The sequence below is a fragment of the Podarcis bocagei genome, assembly GCF_964188305.1.
Source record: "Podarcis bocagei genome assembly, chromosome: 13".
NCBI lineage: Eukaryota > Metazoa > Chordata > Lepidosauria > Squamata > Lacertidae > Podarcis > Podarcis bocagei.
In genome coordinates this window covers 10,709,060-10,729,886 of record NC_138138.1, presented here as the reverse complement: position 1 = coordinate 10,729,886, position 20,827 = coordinate 10,709,060, and the positions used below count along the sequence as shown (strand labels likewise).

The 20,827-nt window shown below is 45.7% G+C and overlaps 1 protein-coding gene across 1 annotated transcript; it reads right to left on the bottom strand.

The window, feature by feature from the left end:
• Positions 1 to 221: 221 nt before the first annotated feature.
• On the bottom strand, positions 222 to 11,246 carry LOC308571235 (uncharacterized protein). The gene is made up of 8 exons (XM_081166798.1): positions 11,136 to 11,246; positions 9,912 to 9,961; positions 7,839 to 7,937; positions 6,955 to 7,231; positions 5,639 to 5,785; positions 5,060 to 5,189; positions 3,356 to 3,548; positions 222 to 518 (listed from the first exon to the last, which is right to left on the bottom strand). Exons 1-7 carry the CDS (start codon positions 11,170 to 11,172, stop codon positions 3,380 to 3,382), a joined length of 909 nt encoding a protein of 302 aa, XP_081022924.1. The 5' UTR covers positions 11,173 to 11,246; the 3' UTR covers positions 222 to 518; positions 3,356 to 3,379.
• Between the last annotated feature and the right edge of the window lie 9,581 nt (positions 11,247 to 20,827).

Below are 20,827 nucleotides of genomic sequence, written 5' to 3'. Positions count from 1 at the left end.
ATGCTAAAGGGGGGGGCTATTATTATTATTATTATTATTATTATTATTATTATTATTATTATTATTACACCACCTTTTCCCCTGACCAGGACTCAAGGTGACTTACAGCTAAAAATTAGGACAGAACAATTTCATTTTAAAAAACCACAAGCCAGCCACGAAGAATCGTTCAGGTGGCCAAACACAGTCTTAGGCAAAATGAGTGCAGCAAGCCACCCCAGTTTGTTTTGTCCATTTGTTGTTTATTTAAAAGGCACAGCGACCTGAACAATTCTATCTTTGATTATTGATTCTAAGATACATGCATTGCACAGTGGTACTGTCCATTTCAATACACCGTTCAAATTAGGGCTCTGGTTTTACTTTGGTAAGCAGGTATATCATATCCCTGCTATGATATACACAAATGTAAAAATACACTAAATATAAACAACTGTCTCTGCTATCTAACAGGTCTTCAGGCCTCCAAGGTCCTGTGTCCAAATGTCCATAGCTGGTATCCTGTGTTGCTTGCAGAACTAGAACCAGAAAGAAAGAAAAAATAAAATAAATATATCTAGTGTGCATTTCAGGGCTCGATACTTCCAGAAGCTAAAACAATAACTTTCATAATGGGAATAAATGCAGAGCTCTATGCAGGAAAGAGAGGGCGTTCTTCTTCACCTATTACATAATTAACTTACGGAACCCACTGCCACAAGATGTGACATCACTGGCATAGAGGGCTTCAATACAATATTCAACAAATTCGTGCTAACTAAATAGAGCCAGGGATTGATGAATCCATCTCCTTCTGTGTCACTTTAGCATGTGGAATAGACCAGCAAGGCATGTGGAATAGCATGTGGAATGAACCAGCAAGGTAAATAGAGGTAAAGGTAAATAAAGGGACCCCTGACCATTAGGTCCAGTCGTGGCCGACTCTGGGGTTGTGACGCTCATCTCGCTTTATTGGCCGAGGGAGCCAGTGTACAGCTTCCGGGTCATGTGGCCAGCATGACTAAGCTGCTTCTGGCAAACCAGAGCAGCGCACGGAAACGCTGTTTACCTTCCCGGCGGAGCGGTACCTATTTATCTACTTGCACTTTGACATGCTTTCAAACTGCTAGGTTGGCAGGAGCAGGGACCGAGCAACGGGAGCTCACCCCGTCACGGGGATTCGAACCGCCGACCTTCCAATCAGCAAGTCCTAAGCTCTGTGGTTTAACCCACAGCGCCACCCGCGTCCCATAAGGCATACATGCTCAAATATAAAAGAATCTGCTTGCTGTATCTCCTCACAATCAAACCCAAAGACTGAAGTGTCAAGAACTGCTGAGATTTCTTTTGACCCAGCAATAGTTTAAATGATTTTAGTACAGCTGGATCATTTCCAGATAAGAAATCCTCATACCTTCTGTGAACGTTTCACTACAAAATGCACCTATGCAAGTTTCACTTGGGAGCAGAGATGGATAGATTTGTCCACCCCTGTTTCTTTCTGTTTCTAATTTTTCCAGCCTTAAGTGCCATATTTTGCATGTTACTTTCACTGATATGTTCATTTTTAGATGCAGTTTCACAGATTCCCCCCCCCCCCCACATGTTATTGTTTAGAGAACTGCATTGCAAAATTTGGAGACAGGCGGATTTCAAAGGCTAGCGGCATTTCAGTTTGTATAGGGCGAATGGGCTGTGTGTGGTGATTTGAAGCTCTGACTTCGGGACTTCAAAGCACCCAGTCACATGATTGTGGTGCCAGATGACTGACAGGTGGATAGCCTTGCCCAACCTGCAGAGCCAAAAAAGGGTTTCCCACCCATGATCTACAATATCGCAACTGTTTTACCACTTCTAGAATTCTTTATGTGATTTAGGATTGGCACAGAGAGAAAGCAGGGATATTGTGTCTTTAAACAGGCAGAAATTTGACACATTAGCCTTTTTCTCATATGGAAATAATTCTAGAAAAAGCTTCACCTGGTGGCACACTGTCTGTCTGATGTTTTATTACTTGGATGTGGCCACTGATTAGTTGGGGGTGGGGCAGGGCCGGATTTAGGTTTGATGAGGCCCTACGTTTGCTGATCAGAAGGTCAGTGGTTCGAATCCTTCAACGGGATGAGCTCCTGTTGCTCGGTCCCAGCTCCTGCCCACCTAGCAGTTTGAAAGCACCTCAAAGTGCAAGTAGATAAATAGGTACCGCTCCGGCGGGAAGGTACCGTATTTTTCGCACCATAGGACGCACCGGACAATAGGACGCACTTTGTTTTAGAGGGGGGAGAACAAGAAAAAAAAAATTCTCCCCCTCTCTGCCCAGCGCCCCTTCAGTGAAGCGGCAGGAAGCGCTGCACAGAGAGGGGGAGAACTTTCCACCTCTTGTTTTCCCGCTCTAAAACAAGGTGCCGTTCAGGCGGCTACCTTGGAAGCCTGGAGAGCGAGAGGGGTCGGTGCGCACTGACCCCTCTCGCTCTCCAGGCTTCAGGTTCCTTTCGACCTGCTCTTTGGGGCTGGCGGGGGGAAGCCCACCACCAGCCCCAAAGAGCAGGTCAGGGAGCAGCGGAAAGGCGCAGCAGAGAGGCTTCTGCCATAGCCGCGCGTCACCTCTCCAGCCGGGAGAGGGTCGCGGGGCTATGGCGTCTTCGCTCCATAGGACGCACACACATTTCCCCTTCATTTTTGAAGGGGAAAAAGTGCGTCCTATAGAGCGAAAAATACAGTAAATGGAATTTCTGTGTGCTGCTCTGGTTCACCAGAAGTGGCTTAGTCATGCTGGCCACATGACCTGGAAGCTGTCTGCGGACAAACGCCGGCTCCCTCGGCCTATAGAGCGAGATGAGTGCGCAACCCCAGAGTCGTCCGCGACTGGACCTAACGGTCAGGGGACCCTTTACATTTACCTTTAATCTACTGATGGTAATGGGGCCCTTTATATGTCCAGCTGTCCTTTGTCAACAACAAATTGCTGCTGTTTTTTGTGTTGAATATATGCTATATGGTAATTTATGGACCTAATAGGTATCTAAAGCCATTTTACTTGTTTTTTTATCTTATATTTTGAAAATATACATCCAGTTTTTTACCCTTTAAAAATTTTTTGGGGCCCCCCAAGAGAGTGGGGCCCTAATCTATAGCTTGTTTAGCTTATACAGTACGTAAATTCGGGACTGGGTGGGCAGGTAGTCCTTCACCCTGCTTGCAAAAGAGGACACAAATTTGCACAAGACACAAAGAACACGAGAATTTTATGCAAGTGTGTGCCCTCTTTTGTAAGTAGAGCCGACAGCCAAATCCACACACCATGGACTGGAGCCCCACCTTCAATTACTGTTGCCAAGGGCACCCCTGATACCACAGGGTCCAATTTAGAACATACCATAATAACTATTGCTGTACACTTTCAAGGTGCTGTGTTCACTGCTATTGGTGTTTGAGAGGGCATCCGGTGACAGAAATTGGTTACAGGCTTGACTGCTGAGCAGAAAGATGACACAGAGTTCCGATTCTTCCAGTTCAGCTTCTTCAAGAAAATATTGTAGTTGTCCATGTATTCAGATACCCAGGGGTTCCTGTATTGGGGGGAGGGAGGAGAGAGAAAGAGCGAGGGAGAGTCATGGCAGGATAAAATGGAGAATCCGGGGTGTGTGTGTGTGTACCCTCTTAACTTTAGAAGCCATATGGCTAATGTTATGTACTGAGTTGAATAGGATCCGAAATGCAGCAGTCTGATTGGTCCTAGAACAATAGGATTCAGAATGCAGCATTCTGATTGGTCCTAGAACAATGCAGCAGTATGATTGGTCTGCAGGAGCCACCCAATCCAGCTCTAGATGGAAGTGAATCCACAACCTGATTGGCCTACAAGAGAATTCTGGAATTAGCCAATCATGTGCAGCCCACTGTGTAAATAATGTATATAAAGCAGATACTTTGAGGGGGACATTCATTCCTCCTCACCACTATGAGCTGAATAAAGAGCATGAAATCCACTCTTGACTCTGAGTATATTTCAACTAAGTCAGATAACTTTGTAGCCTTCTGCTCAGTTGCACTGTTGCTCATGGGAATCCCATTGCATGAAGAAAATGGCTCCAGCACCAGTAACTTCTGGAAGTGGGCTATTTAATTTCTGCAGCGTTTTGGTGGAGTTTTAAGGCTAAACTGATGGACTAGTTCAGACGGATTCTGGCAACACGGTGCTGAGAACGCCTCTTTCAGAAATACGGAGTAAGCCATGGGTAGGCAACATAGATGTCAATCTTTCCCTTTTTTTAAAGGGAAATTCCCTTAAATTCCTCACAAGAAAAGGGAAAGGTTGAGAGCTATGGTAGGCAAACTAAGGCCCGGGGGCCGGATCCGGCCCAATCGCCTTCTAAATCTGGCCCACGGACAGTCCAGGAATCAGCGTGATTTTACATGAGTAGAATGTGTCCTTTTATTTAAAATGCATCTCTGGGTTATTTGTGGGGCATAGGAATCCGTTCATTTTTTCTTTTTTCAAAATATAGTCCAACCCCCCACAAGGTCTGAGGGACAGTGGACCGGCCCCCTGCTGATAAAGTTTCTGACCCCTGGTGTAAGCCCTTGTGGGTGCAATGATTTGAGCTTGGAAGGACAAAAACCCACCATTCTTTATGGTTTGAAGAATTTACTGCATTGTAAAGGACAGTGGTACCTTGGTTCTCGAACGTAATCCATTCCGGAAGACCGTTTGACTTCCGAAATGTTTGAAAACCGAGGCCCAAAGGGCTGGCTGCAAGTTCCATTGAGAAAACTGATAAACATCCAGCAGAATCCATTCAACTTCTGAGGCGCGTTTGAAAACGGAAGCATTTACTTCCAGGTTTTTGGCGAAACATTTGGCTTCCGAGATGCTCGAAAACCAAGGTACCACTGTACATCTTATAATTGTCCATCTCCTTTGGATATCCTTTTGGACACGCAAACCGCCAACAAAAGATACCTTGCATTGAACGGATCCTGAGACCCGTAATGTAATGTATGAGTATAAATGTTACTGTTCTGTTGCTTCCTTTAGTCCCCCCCACCGCACCAATAAAGTATTTGCAAAGACTCTTACTCAGTGTAGTAGCCATCGTCAAAGACAAGATTGGAGAAATTCCTATTTGCGCTACAAAATCCACTTCGGAGTCTGGGCCAGGGGACGTAATCTCTTTGGTAAGTACTTGGTTCGGTCCTGGGATAAACTTCTATGAAAAGAGAGAATATTCAGCCACCAACAGAAGTTGGCACAGTTTGTTTCTCTTCTGCTGTCATTAAGAGTACAGTGGTGCCTCGCAAGACAAAATTAATCCGTTCCGCGAGTCTTGCGGTTTTTTCGTCTTGTGAAGCACAGCTATTAGCGGCTTAGCGGCTATTAGCGGCTTAGCGGCTATTAACGGCTTAACGGCTTTAAGAAAAAGGAAACAAACTCGCAAGAACTCGTAAGACGTTTCATCTTGCGAAGCAAGCCCATAGGGAAATTCGTCTTGCAGAACGACTCAAAAAACGGAAAACTCTTTCGTCTTGCGCATTTTTCGTCTTGCGAGGCATTCGTCTTGCGAGGTACCACTGTATTATGCATCATCTTGTATTTCTTTGGGAATATTTACCAAAATATCCTCAAGCGGTTGTGTGTGTTTAATTTAACTCAACTGACCTGGCTGGAACACAGTAGATCCCACATGTGATTTCTTAATTTCACGAAGTTGCATTTGAGTAGCTCGCTGCGTTTCCAAGAGAAACTGTTGATAGTCGCTCCAGTTCTGGCCCTTTTCTGGGCAGACGCAAGGAGACGGTATTTGATCTGGGGAAGGGGCAAGTCCACATTTGTAAGACGGGCACTGCAAAATTAGTTGTTCTTCACTCATGCCCTACTTCACTCATTCGCTACTACAGCAATGACCTGTGCTAAGAGGCTATTGTAGGTTTTGCTGGGTGATGGGGGAAAAAACCACAGCTTTCTCTTTAAAAAAAATAAATGCTAGAAAAGAAATGTTTGCTAACAGTGTTGGGTCCCTTAGTTGCAAAAGCTGAGTTGGTAAAGAATGGAAAGAATATCTGCCCTTTGGGTTGGATAATCAAAATACAGTGGTACCTCGGGTTATGTACTAATTTGTTCCGGAGGTCCGTTCTTAACCTGAAACCATTCTTAACCTGAAGCACCACTTTAGCTAATGAGGCCTCCCACTGCCTCTGCGCCACCGGTGCCCAATTTGTGTTCTCATCCTGAGGCAAAGTTCTTAGCCCGAGGAACTACTTCCAGGTTAGCGGAGTCTGTAACCCGAAGTGTTTGTAACCCGAGGTGTTTGTAACCCAAGGTACCACTGTATAAAATGTAGTCATGACTACCAACTTGGACAGGTTGAAAACAGTATTTTTCGCTCTATAATACGCACTTTTTCCCTCCTAAAAAGTAAGGGGAAATGGTGTGCGTCTTATGGAGCGAATGCAGGCTGCGCAGCTATTGCTGAAGCCAGAACAGCAAGAGGGATTGCTGCGCAGCAATCCCTCTTGCTGTTCTGGCTTCAGGGATAGCCGGGCAAAGCCTCTTCAACAACATTTGATTCAGAATATTTTTTTTCTTGTTTTCCTCCTCTGAAAACTAGGTGCGTCTTATGGTCGGGTGCGTCTTATAGAGCAATAAATACGGTAGACAAATTTATGGAGGCTAGAAATGGCGAAATAAATTGTGTTGATTCCCCCCCCCCCCACTTAACAATTAAAATTATTATTTTTTATTTAAAAAGGTTTTCCTTTAAAAATATGAAGTTTTATAGAAATGAAATGAATAGTATAATACATAATGATATAGCCTCCAGTATTACAGGCAGTCGCTGGAGATCATGAATGTGAGAATGCATGCTACAGTGCTCAGGTCATGCTTGCTGGTCTAGATGTGACTTTGGCTGGATCTCGCAGTGATCTCCTTAAGTTTTTAAGACTCACATGGCAAAGAACTGCTGGACTCTTTACCTGGTGGAATACATGCATCTGCCTGCTGAGCTAGTCTCTCCGCCTCCATCTTCTGTGCTGCGCTTTGCTTGGGAAGAAGGTGGCAGACCTGTGGATCTTCTTGGACCTGCTGAAATGGTGGTGGAGCCACTTGGCTTGTGGTCAGCCTCCGGCCCAGGTCCATAGGATAAGGTGGTCGAACTTCTTGGCAGCCAGCTGCTTCAACGTACTTCACAGGTTCAGGCTCAACAGGCGTATGGAACTCCTTGGCCTTCAGCTGGCCTTCCAGTTTCACCATCTGCACAAACAATTCACACAAGCTGTGGATCTGGCTGGGAAGATTCATTAGAAACTTCCTGCAAACACAACGCTCAGTGTCCACCATTTCTCTGATGAAAATAGGCATGCCCTATCCGACTGGGTTGCCCCAGTCACTCTGGGTGGATTCCAACATATAGAAAAACATAACAAAACATTAAAAAGCTTCCCTGTACAGTGGTACCTCGGTTTATGAACTTAATCCGTTCCTGAAGTCCGTTCTTAAACCAAATCCATTCTTAAACTGAGGTGCGCTTTCCCTAATGAGGCCTCCCACCGCCGGTGCCCTTCCACCGTTCGGCTTCCGTTCGTAGACCGAGGTAAAGTTCGCAAACCGGGACACTACTTCTGGTTTTGCGGAGTTCGTAAACCGAATAGTTCGTAAACAGGACTGTTCGTAAACTGAGGTACAGGGCTGCCTTCAGATGTCTTCCAAAGGTTGTATAGTTACATGCCTCCTTGGCCTGGGGGGGGGTCACATAACTCCATACCCTCCAACATTTCTCTGATGAAAATAGGGACCTCCTAAGGAGAAGCGGGACATTCTGGGATCAAATCAGAAAACGGTTGAGAAGAACGTTGCCTACCTCTGAGGCATCCATTGTCGGCACCTGGTAGTGATAGTCATCATAGTGTATGTAGTCCTTAGTGTATAAGGTGTTGTACATATCCTTGTTCACAGGTGGCTGAGCATTGGGGGAGAAGGGGGGAGAAAGGGATCATTAAAATTATTATGGTTTCCATCGTCAGGTTGCTCACTAAAGCAGCAGCAGAATGGAGAGAGGTTCTAAGTTCTTCTGTGACGCACAAACTTTCCCCCCTGAACAGTTTGCAAAGAGAGAGAATAGAATTTATTTCTGGGGTCAGTCTGAAAAGGTGTGTGTGTATATGTGTGTGTGTGTGATGGGCTGTGGGGCATGAAGGCTGCTCCCTGCAAGGCCCTTTCCACCTGGCCTAGGGGGCAGGGCCCAGACTGATCAGCCCTACTATGTTAAATATGTATTCTGTAGTTGACCTCCTTTGCAATGTTTTATTTTGAAATCTTTAAGATAATATTTTCGTTTTCTGTTATGTTGCTTTGACTATCTTTGGATTTCCTCAGATTGTTTTATTTATCTTTTATTGATTTAATATGCTGTAAACCACTCTGAGATTTTCCTTAAAAATATAAAGCGGTATAGAAATTTTAAAAATTTAAATTAAATTAAATTATGCTGCACTTTCAGACAGTCAGTGCAATGTGGATACATCTGGAATAGGCATGGCATCAAAACAATTAATTCACAACCATTCTATTCTGAATATACTCTACTGATTGGAAGTTGCAATTTAGGTAGATCCATTTTGCTGCAGATTTTTAATTGCAAAAGCATTTCTTAAGAGCCTGCAGGATCCGGCCAATGGCCCATCTAGTCCAGCGTCCTGTTCTCACAGGGGCCAAGCAGATGCCTGCGTTAAATCCACAAGCAGGATCCGGGCACATGAGCAGTCCCGAAAGTACCGTATTTTTTGCACCATAACACTCACTTTTTTCCTCCTAGAAAGTAAGGGGAAATGTCTGTGCGTGTTATGGAGGGAATGCCTACAGGTGGCGGATGGGATCTGCTGCCAAGTCATGAGCAGAGGATCCATGGTTCCCCTTCCTTCCCTCCTCCGTGGTTACAAAGCATGGATCCACATGGATCCTCAGGATTTTTGCATTGGGCTACTCCAAACTCACCATCAGCTCACATGTCTGCGGCCACAGCATGGACCACAAAAATCATATATCCACTATTTCGTTTAGAATATTTTTTTTTCTTGTTTTCCTCCTCTAAAAACTATGTGCGTGTTATGGTCTGGTGCGTGTTATAGAGCGAAAAATACGGTAGGTTTTAAAAATTTGGCCTATTTTAGCATCATAGAATCATAGAGTCAGAAAAACGCCACTACCTTCCCAAGACACCGGGGCGTCTCTCTGGTGGTCACCCTCTGGCTGTAAACCTTCCTCAGTCCAGAGAGACCGGTGATGTTAAGTTGTGGGCGAACATATCAGACGACACAGCGATTCTTCAAACAGCTCTTCTTTATTCTGAGGCCAGAACTGAACTGAGCTGAAGGGTTCAGTCAGCCTGCTTATATAGAGCTCCAGTACAACGTAACTGTAACAACTTTCTAAAACTATCCAATCACTGAACGTCACTTTCGATCCTTCATTTGCATAACTATCTACAGTATCCCCCTGCTGGCCCAGGGTGAGAACTTCAGTACATAACAGGCGATAAGCAACTGCTCCCTCCTGAGAGGAGCACGCTTGTCTTCTGGCATCTCATTGCAGAAGAAAAAGTCAATCAGTAGCTCTAAAACTACTTTATTTACAGTCTATATAGAGAGGCTCCATCAGCATGTCTTCTCTCAGCAGCAGTACAGAACAACCATCACACACAAAAGTGAAAGTAACTTCTCACAGTACTCCAACAGTAATGAGACTTCCTGTCTCACGCTCTCAGACACTGACATGGTATAAACAACCATAGTGCTACTTGCTGAGCAGCTGGTGAGATAAAAATCCTAACAGCGACCCTGAGAATCACGCCCTGCAATGCAGCAATATGCACCTGTCCCACAAGGAGACCTTCAACCTTGGCCCCACAGTCTAAAAACACCAATTTATGTCTTACCTTGGAAAGGGCAATTCTTTGCATTATGTCCGTCATGTTGCACTGGTTCTCTGGAACAAAGAAAAATGGCAATGGAGACATTAAGGGATTTCCACCCCCTGTTGTATGACTTACTACAGTTCAAAATGTGCCTGGTGATGGTTTGCAGAACTTTGCAGGGCTGGTGTTGGAATGTGTGCTTTCTTTCGCCGCTGTTGGATTAGATGAGAGCTCTTGGCAGGGACGTCTTACCCATTGAAGCTAGTGGCGCGGGACGCCAGGGTGCCAAGTTCTGGAGGGCGCCAGGGAAGAGTCAGAGGCTGGACACGGCGCCTCCCGGCATCAGCTCACCGCCCTCTGCCATGCCGCGCCAAAGCCGCGCCACGCCCGGAGCCTCCATCTGCTGTGGCCACCATGGCACAAAGTGGCCAGCTGAGATGGGAGGCATCACATCCAGTCTCCGCCTATTCCCAGCCAGAGGAGCCACCCTCCAGCTGCTGCCCGCCTCCTCCAGCCCTGCTGGCAGCTCCATCCTCCCTAAAAAACTTTGGGAAATGGGGGAGGGGGTACCAGAGGGAGCTTTGCACCACGGTGCCAGATATGCTTAAGACAGCCCTGGCTCTTGGCCAAGTACAGGGGTCTGCAACCCGCGGCTCCGGAGCCGCATGTGGCTCTTTTACACCTTTGTCGCGGCTCCGGGGCGGATACTAGCGAGGGGAGGAGGCACATTGTGCGCCCCGACACTCCCCACTGTGGCGGGCGCTGTACTGGCTGTGACGTCGCATGGGGGCGGTGCGTGCGTTAGTCACGCACCGTCCCGACGTCACCTTCCCGCCTGCTGTCAGATCGCGGCTCCGGAGATATATTTGTTTTAAATGTCACAATGGTTTTGCGGCTCCCAGTTGTTGTTTTTTTCGAAAACGGGTCCAAGTGGCTCTTTTTGTCTTAAAGGTTGCAGACCCCTGGCCAAGTATAAGCTCTCATTTCTATAGAGCGGTGGGGAAAACTTCCCCCTTGCTGCTGAATTTCCCCTGATTAACAGACAGAAGCCTGCTAGATGGGGAAACGTAATGGAAGAGGGAAGCCTTGCTCCAAGTTAAAACACACACAGAAACAACCGTAGCGTCCCCATTGGGTTCCTGGAAAATTTGCTCCTGAGGGCTGGGGGACCCTTGGGAATGGTGTATAATATGGTGCAGGGGGAAATGGCCCCCAATTGCCACAAGGAAGCAAAAGAGCCATTACCTCTGAGCTGGGGTCTTGACTGCTGCTGTTCTGGCATTGTGGTGGTATTGCTTGACCGGGCTTTGCTAGGCCAAGAGGATAAGGCTGGACTCTTTCTGAAGAGGCAGAAGAATGTTCATCCTTTATGAGGTATTGGAGCTCTTGGCATGTTCCAAAGCAATCTGATGCCACGGAAACAAAATGGCCCTGCCTCTTTCCTCCTCCATGGTTCCTCAGGCCAGAAGAGACACCACCCAATGACAAAAGTCAAAAATTCTCCTCCTGATAGTATTTGAAGGAATAGGCGAGATTTAGTTTTGAGAGAGTTCGGATTTAAACATGTGTTTGGTATGTTACAAATGGTATGCTACAAAATACAGGTGAAACTCGGAAAATTAGAATCTCGTGGAAAAGTTCATTTATTTCAGTAATTCAACTTAAAAGACGAAACTAATATATGAGATAGACTCATGACATGCAAAGCGAGATATGTCAAGCCTACCCCAAATTAACAATCTCAGAAAATTAGAATATTAAATGAAATCAGCAAAACAAGGACTGCAAATAGAGCAATATTGGACCTCTGAGAAGTAGAAGCAGGCATATGTACTCAGTACTTGGTTTGGGCCCCTTTTGCATCAATTACTGCCTCAATGCGGTGTGGCATGGATACTATCAGCCTGTGACACTGCTGAGGTGTTATGGAAGACCAGGATGCTTCAATAGCAGCCTTCAGCTCTTCTGCATTGCTCGGTCTCATGTCTCTCATCTTGCACTTGGCAACGCCCCATAGATTCTCTATGGGGTTCAGGTCAGGCGAGTTTGCTGGCCAATCAAGCACAGTAATCCCATGGGCACTGAACCACGTTTTGGTACTTTTGGCAGTGTGGGCAGGTGCCAAAGTCCTGCTGGAAAATGAAGTCAGCATGCCCATAAAGCTCGTCTGCGAAAGGAAGCACGAAGTGCTCCAAAATCTCCTGGTAGACGGCTGCGTTGACCCTGGACTTAATGAAGCGCAGTGGACCAATACCACCTGATGACATGGCCCCCCAAATCAACACAGACTGTGGAAACTTCACACTGGACTTCAAGCATCTGCATTGTGTGCCTCCCCATTCTTCCTCCAGACTCTGGGTCCTTGGTTTCCAAATGAGATGCAAAAGCTGCTCTCATCAGAAAAGAGATTTGGGGAGCCATGTCATCAGCTGGTGTTGGTCCACTGTGCTTCATTAAGTCCAGGGTCTATGAACTTTTCCATGATATTCTAATTTTCCGAGTTTCACCTGTACTTTTGGCATAGCTGAGGGCAGGGCCGGCCCAAGACGTTTTGGCACCTGAGGCAAACCACAAAATGGCGCCCCACCCTCCACCTGGGAAGAAGGGGTGAGTGAAGATCTCTGAGGGCAAAAGGAGACCAGCAGTGCTTCCTATTCCCCAAGAGGTCACTGTAGAGGCAGCACTGGGGTTGGCTGCCATGCATTCTTTGGAGATCAGATCTGCTGCCCCTGTGGATCCTACCACCTGAGGTGATCGCTTCACCTTGCCTCATGGGTGGGCCGGCCCTGGTTGAGGGCTTGCTATGCCTAATAAAAATTTGGGCTTTCCCCTTGGATATATATATATATATATACTGTTTGGAACCACCAAACAGTTTGAGCTTGTAAAAGAAATAATCCCTTTACAGCTTTATCAGAAGCTCACGTTGGGTGGCATTCAGCTAAGTTTTACTCAGAGTAAACCCATTAAAATTATGAACCAGGTGCATTAATTTCAATGGGTCTCCTCTGAGTAACATTTTTTCTGACTAATGCCTGGAGTGTATTAACTTTATCCTATACAATATATCCCATACAGTGGTACCTCGGGTTACATACGCTTCAGGTTACATACGCTTCAGGTTACACACTCCGCTAACCCAGAAATAGTGCTTCAGGTTAAGAACTTTGCTTCAGGATAAGAACAGAAATCGGGCTCCGGCGGCGCAGCGGCAGCAGGAGGCCCCATTAGCTAAAGTGGTGCTTCAGGTTAAGAACAGTTTCAGGTTAAGAACGGACCTCCGGAACGAATTAAGTACTTAACCCAAGGTACCACTGTACTTTCAATCTTTAATTTGTGGAAACTCCATGGTGTTTACTGGGAAGTAAATTTCACTGGTGCCGGCAGAACTTCCTCCCAAGTGAAAATTTAGCACTGCGGAACGATGAATGACACTTTGCAGTGTTCTTTACTTAATATTACAGTTCCAACAACAAAGTAGTATTTTTCTGAAACCTGGGATCCTGCCGGCTGCCTAGGATTGCCCAAAACAACAGGAGAAAGATCTCAGCTCGCATTAAAGGGATTACAATCTACTTCCTTCCTAATCTGGCTAAGGCCCCTGATGGGAAACCCCCCAGGCCTGGGATTTAAGCGTTCGCTCAATTAATTAGGAACCAACCCCTGCCGTAAACCAAAAACACCCTATAAGGAAGCAGGTTCTCTTCCTCTTGACCCCAAGAGTACTACTTAAATTCCCACATCAACAAAACGACATTTTCCTCCTTTCTTTGCAGAATTCCTTGAATACCAGTTGTTAAAATGGAAGATGTGATAGGTCTTAGGGCCTCCAACTGAAAACTCCTTCAGGCAACCACAGCTAGATGTTTGGTAGCGGAGCTACAGGAAGAAGGCCATGTAAGGTGCCATCCAACCAGCTTAGGGACTCCACTCCAGATTTGTGTAGGATTTATTCCTCAGCCTTTTCTTCTGCTGAAGATGTTCCACAAGGCAGCAGAGGTTGGGGATAAGCGTTTTCCTTCTCCTAGATGACTTACCTTCTCAGATTGACAAGTCCCATCTGCCCCTCACTTCCCTCTACAGCACATGCAGAAACCAATACATACAAACATACACATTTCAGATAACATAACAATTTATCAAAAACATATCATCCTCATCCCCCCCTATTTTCCCCTCCCCAAACCGGAGAGCTCCTCTCTCTGGTTTATCAGCACATGTTAATCTATCCATTTTATAAAATTGTAAAGATCCTTAATTTATCTATCTATACGTTACCAATGATAAGTTTGTTTATGTTTACTCAAAACCTGCCAAGGAGTCCAATTCAGTTTGTTGTTTCTTCAAGTATATTGTAGAAGGTTCCCATTCTTCTTTAAAGTCACAGTTGTCCTTATCACGCAGTTTGTGTGTCAATTCCGCCAATTCTGCATAGTCCATTAGTTTCTCTTGCCACAGTTCTATGGTCGGGATTTCTTCGTTCTTCCATCCTTGTGCAATTAAGACTCTTGCTGCCGTTGTCGCATCCATGAAAATGTTCTTCAATTTCCTTGGCAGGTCTCATTCAAATTGGCTTAAGTTACCCATTTCTGTGTAGAGCTGAACATCAAACGAAGTTGGGGGCATACAGCCCATTAGGTACAACAAATACATAAATGCAAGTATGAACGCTGTTGTCGTTTCATCATTGTTATTATTTTAATATATGTTACCCACCCTTCGTGTTAAGGTCTTAGTGTGGGTTAAAGGTAAAGGGATCCCTGACCATTTAGATCCAGTCATGACCGACTCTGGGTTGCGATGCTCATCTCGCTTTACAGGGCGAGGAGCCGGCGTACAGCTTCCGGGTCATGTGGCCAGCATGACTAAGCCGCTTCTGGCGAACCATAGCAGCGCACGGAAACGCCATTTACCTTCCCGCCGGAGCGGTACCTATTTATCTACTTGTGCTTTGACGTGCTTTCAAACTGCTAGGTTGGCAGGAGCAGGGATCGAGCAACAGGAGCTCACCCCGTCGTGGGGATTCGAACCGCTGACCTTCTGATCATCAAGTCCTAGGCTCTGTGGTTTAACCCACAGCGCCAGTTTCCAAAGCTTGCAATAGAAGGGAAAACACAACCACAGAAGTAGGGTTGGTCCACAAAAATGTTCATCGCAGTTGTCATTGGCAAGGGTGAAGAGGTATATCATCATCTGCTAAAAACTGTACAGTGGTACACCTCGGGTTACAGGTGCTTCAGGTTACAGACGCTTCAGGTTACAGACTCCACTAACCCAGAAATAGTTCCTCGGGTTAAGAAGTTTGCTTCAGGATGAGAACAGAAATCGTGTGGCGGCAGCGCAGCAGCAGCGGGAGGCCCCATTAGCTAAAGTGGTACCTCAGGTTAAGAAAAGTTTCAGGTTAAGAACGGACCTCCAGAACGAATTAAGTTCTTAACCCGAGGTACCATTGTATAATGAAGATGAACCTCTTTGGAGAGGGACTTCCACAGCTTAGGAACTGCCTTCTCCTGGGCCACTGCCACACAGAGCTTCTGAGGATGGCAGAATTCGCAAGAGGGTCCCTTTTGCCCATCTTAGCACCTGATAGGGACTATTGGCAGGAGGCAGTCTTTCAGACTGCTGCCTTCAGACGGCCCATATCTGCTGATGAAGAGCAAAGGCAATAGCTCAATGTTGAGTTAGAAGTACCAAAGCCTGTTTGTTTTTCACCCTTTGCATTTATGGAGTATCAGAACAGTGGAAAGCACAGACAAGTTTGCTGAGCAAGCTGGGTAGAATCCTGCCTGCTTATTTTCCCTTATCTCTGTGAGCAAAAGGACTGGAGGTTGAGTAATAATTATATATTACTCATCTCTCTCAAAATTGTTCCGGGTCCTTCAGTTTTTGACTTATTCCCCCCCCCCCCAGCCTGTAGATTTGTAAATGTCACGCACACACACAAACATCTGGAGGTTGAAATAAAGAAGCCCAAACTGAAAATCTGGGAAAGGACCTGGGATATTTTTTGAAGAGCCTTCGTCTGTTCCCCACCCTGTGGCTATGGCTCAAGTAACTTTGCCCAGGCATCTCTCTTGTCCTTCCATACTTTTTTAAAAACTGCTTTTACTGCTGCTTCAGTTGCTGTAAAAATGAGGACAAATATATTTGCTTTTTGAGTCTGAAGACAACTCGAAGACATTGGAGGTGTTAAAAACCTTCTCCACCACCTTTTGGTAAACAAATTTCCATCCAGATGGAAATAATGGCTTGTTATCCTAATGGCTTTTAAAAAATGCTGAAAGCTAAAAAAGAGAGCAAGCAATACCCCGATTCTGAGCAATAAGACCATACAACACACGTAATCTGTGGAGTGATCTCTACTTGTGTTAACAGGGCACCCGGGGAGAAGAATCTGAGAAGAGAAAATCTGTTTAAGTGTTGACAGATTATTTGGGCAGTACGAGGTCAAACCCCGATTACGGTTTAATAACAGAAACTCTTAGGGATGCACTCAATGTGATGGCTTGTGTCCTTTTTTTCCCCTACTGGCAAATGTATATGTTGTATTTATTTCTTAGTTTCAAGGGGTTAGCATGAGCATTGCTGAGCTGAGCTGATGGATTCTGAGCACGCTTAACGTTTACTTAGTTAAAGCCTTGCTGGCTTGAGGGCCTTTTCACACCTTTGGCCAGTTTGCAACATAAACCATGGCTGGCCATGAACAAGCAGTATGTTGGTGCTAACAAGTAAGAATGCTGAACCGCTCCTGTTTTCTTCCTCGCTTTGTCAGGCCGGAAGCAGCAAACCACGGGTTGTGGTCTACCATGTTCAATTGTCTCTTACAACCGCTGAGTGGTGACCCCACTGGGCGCGGTAATCCAGTCAGTGAAAAAGGCAGGCAGACTATGTTTAGGGCACCTTTTCTAGCCACTCCCCCTTTTTGGGGTGAGCAGGTAAAGATAAAGGGACCCCTGACCATTAGGTCCAGTTGTGGCCGACTCTGGGGTTGCGACGCTCATCTCGCTTTATTGGCCGAGGGAGCCGGCGTTCAGCTTCCAGGTCATGTGGCCAGCATGACTGAGCCGCTTCTGGCGAACCAGAGCAGCGCACGGAAACGCCGTTTACCTTCCCACCGGAGTGGTACCTATTTACAGTGGTACCTCGCAAGACGTATGCCTCGCAAGACAAAAAAACTCGCTAGACGAAAGGGTTTTTTGTTTTTTGAGCTGCTTCGCAAGACGATTTTCCCTATGGGCTTGCTTCGCAAGACGGAAACGTCTTGCAAGTTTGTTTCCTTTTTCTTAACACCGTTAATACAGTTGCGACTTGACTTTGAGGAGCAACTCATAGAATGTGGTGTGGTAGCCTTTTTTGATGTTTTTAAAGACTTTGGTGATTTTTGAAGTTTTTCCAAAACTTTCCCGACACCGTGCTTCGCAAGACGAAAAAAATCGCAAGACAACAAAACTCGCGGAACGAATTAATTTCGTCTTGCGAGGCACCACTGTATCTACTTGCACTTTGACGTGCTTTCGAACTGCTAGGTTCGCAGGAGCAGGGACCGAGCAACGGGAGCTCACCCTGTTGCGGGGATTAGAACCGCTGACCTTCTGATCGGCAAGTCCTAAGCTCTGTGTGTTTTAACCCACAGCGCCACCCATGTCCCATAAGGCATACATGCTTAAATATAAAAGAATCTGCTTGCTGTATCTCCTCACAATCAAACCCAAAGACTGAAGTGTCAAGAACTGCTGAGCTCACCCCGTCATGGGGATTTGAACCGCCCACCTTCTGATCAGCAAGCCCTAGGATCTGTGGTTTAACCCACAGTGGGGTGAGCAGAGTGGATCCTAAAAAGGGCTGCTCAGTCATGGATGCAGCTGCCGAGCTTCTCAACTGCCTCGTTCCTTGAGTCAGAACGACTGAATCTGTATCCACCGCCCATGTGCCGGTTCATGACTAGGGGCTTCCAGATTTCACGACCCTGATCCCATTATCATTTGCTGATCGCCATGGGACTTTGGGGGTTTGGGTTTGGGATGGGTTTTTGGAAGGCGCCTGTGCGTGAATTTGTTTTATGTGTGTAGATCAGTGCACACTGACCAGCACACAGTCTTTGCAGTAAGGCTCTGTTCCGATGGCATGAGTAGTGACGACTGGTAGATTCTTATCTGCTGCAGCCTTCATCCGCCTTCACAGCCGTTGTAACATACCGCTTGTTATCATCCGCCTGTTTGTCTAGCTCCTTCCCTTGGACCTTACCTCCTTGGGTGACCCTGCTGGGAGTACAAGAGTCCCAACAGCTTGGATCACAAGGGTCATAGGAATGTGCAGTGGTGTAGCGTGGGTTGTCAGCACCCGGGGCAAGGCAAGTAATTTGCGCCCCCTAACCCGTGGATTTGCACCTCCTAACCCTAACCCCCAGATTTTGCGCCCCCTAATCCTAACCCCCAGATGTTGTGCCCGGTGCGGCCGGCCCCCCCTGCACCCCCCACGCTACGCCACTGGGAATGTGCAAGCCCACTCACCACGACAAGGTGATGATCCAGCGAGTCAGTGGTCTACCATGACATAGGAATCAGCACTCATGGTTTGTTGCTCTTCTATTAAACAATGGCGTTAAGCCAAGGTTTGTTCTTTATGGTTTATGGCTTGCTGTGTTGCACTAACAGGGCTGTTACATGATAGCAAGCTCCAGTTTGTCAGTGAAATTACATTCAGCTGGGTGCCACTATCAATCCCAATGAATGTATGTACATGAGACATGTGCCTGCAATGTACACTAAACATATTAGGCCTTGTACTCAATCACAATACATTTACAGGTGGTATGAACATAACCTCACATTGCATTTTGTTTGTGGGTATATTTTCATACAGGGACGTGGGTGGCGCTGTGGGTTAAACCACAGAGCCTAGGACTTGCCGATCAGAAGGTCGGCTGTTCGAATCCCCACGACGAGGTGAGCTCCCGTTGCTCAGTCCCTGCTCCTGCCAACCTAGCAGTTTGAGAGCACGTCAAAGTGCAAGTAGATAAATAGGTACCACTCTGGCGGGAAGGTAAACGGCGTTTCTGTGCGCTGCTCTGGTTCGCCAGAAGCGGCTTAGTCATGCTGGCCACATGACCCAGAAGCTGTACGCTGGCTCCCTCGGCCAATACAGCGAGATGAGCACCACAGCCCCAGAGTCGGGCACGACTGGACCTAATGGTCAGGGGTCCCTTGACCTTTACCTTTATATTATCATACACTGCAGTTTTGTGGCCACACGGCTAGAGGATTTTTAAAATCCCCTTTTCATTGTATGTTTTGTCTCCATGCATGATGTTTTATTTATCATACAAATATATGTGTCTGCATGGTCACATATTCAGCATAGCTATTCTTTCACCACCCAGCACTCAGGTTGTTGTAGTGGTATCATCCTGTCATTCTGTAGTCTTCTTGGTGGTTTCCGAACAGGTCTTTTAGCAATCATTTATACTGTTTTTATGGTTTCTTTTTCCCCTGTATATATTTTTGTGAACCGTGTTGTATTGTATGAACTGACAGTATGTACGGTAACTACTTTTATAAATAAAATAAAATAACATGCAGCTACCAAGTGATTATAAAATGTGAGTATGGCGGGGGATGACGACTAAGAAATAGGCTTAAAAAACATAAAAAGCGAAGAGTCCTTGAACAATGGTTAGTTGTGTTCATAGCTCTTTCTTTTATTCATTAAATTTATACTCCATGCTTCCTCCAAAAAGAGCCTATTTCATGTTACTACTGGAATCATTTGTTTTCCTGTGTAGAAAGATCATTCATTCATATAGAGGAGCCACTCTATCATGAAGGCCTGGAAGGGATAACCAAATAACACACAAGCCACCAACTCGCACACAGCAAACAGAATAATAATATTTCATCAAATTTCAGCGGCAAACACGCTACCAGATAGGCATTAGTTTCAAATGGAGGGACGCACTGCCTCATTTCGAGCAAAGTCATATATCTACTTGCTTATGCTTAATATTAATATCAAAGGTGTAGTTTAAGAGTGATTGTAAAGCAAACATAAACGTTTATTTAGAAAAGCTACGTGAAAAGTTAAAAATATTTAAATTGGGGGGGATTTTCACACCTGCTGTTAATGGCCTCTCCCCCCCCCCTCATTACCTTGGAGAGGAAACATATTCTCTTGAAAACGTTTTCAGTCACTCAGTCTAAGGTAAACATACCTGTGGCCCAGTGCTTCTTCGTATCAAATATCCAAGGCTTTGTTAAGAGTCTAAAGACTTGAGGTATCCATTCCGTCGTGGTTAACTTCTGAGGTGATGAAGGCTCAGAGATGTGATCTCACGTCACTAGAAAGGATCTGAAATGCACAAAAAAGCATGCACACCAATTCATGCTCTTCTATAGCACCCACACGTCTCGTTCGTCCACCTTTCTCCTTTCCTTTCGCTCTTTCTCCCTGAACATCTTCGGAAGCCTAATCGTGATTTTGCCCTACTTCGAGTGTTTTTTTCCAAGCAGAAATGTTCAGAGGATGATGATAATGGAACAAACTTCACAAAGTAGATGCAATAGGATGATAGGATGCAACTGCAGCCACTTCCGGAATGGCTTATGATTGAATAGACACAGCACAAAAGGAGGAAAGTGGATATTGGAAGGAAGAAGAAATGGGTATCTGTGTAATATGGCTGGAGGCCGAAGTGCCTTGGTCAAGTGGACCACAGCAAACAGAACAAATCAGACAAGCTATCTCTGCAGTCATAATGGAAGATCAGTCTGCAGGGACTCAGAGATTTATTTTATTTTATTTACCAGAGCCCTTCAAGAGCAGAAACACAGAATCTACATAATTTTTCTCACTCTATAATTATAAAGTGGCATTACAGTTATTAGGATTGTGACATCAAACAGAACTGGAACAGAGGTGTGTTAGACAGCATACAGGTGTCT

Coding starts and splice junctions, on each gene's coding strand:
- LOC308571235 (XM_081166798.1), bottom strand. CDS start 11,172: ATGCCAGAACAGCAGCAGTCAAGACCCCAGCTCAGAG. Junction 7,938..9,911: donor AAAGAATTGCCCTTTCCAAG/GTAAGACATAAA, acceptor CCCAATGCTCAG/CCACCTGTGAACAAGGATAT. Junction 3,549..5,059: donor GACGATGGCTACTACACTGA/GTAAGAGTCTTT, acceptor CCCCCAATACAG/GAACCCCTGGGTATCTGAAT.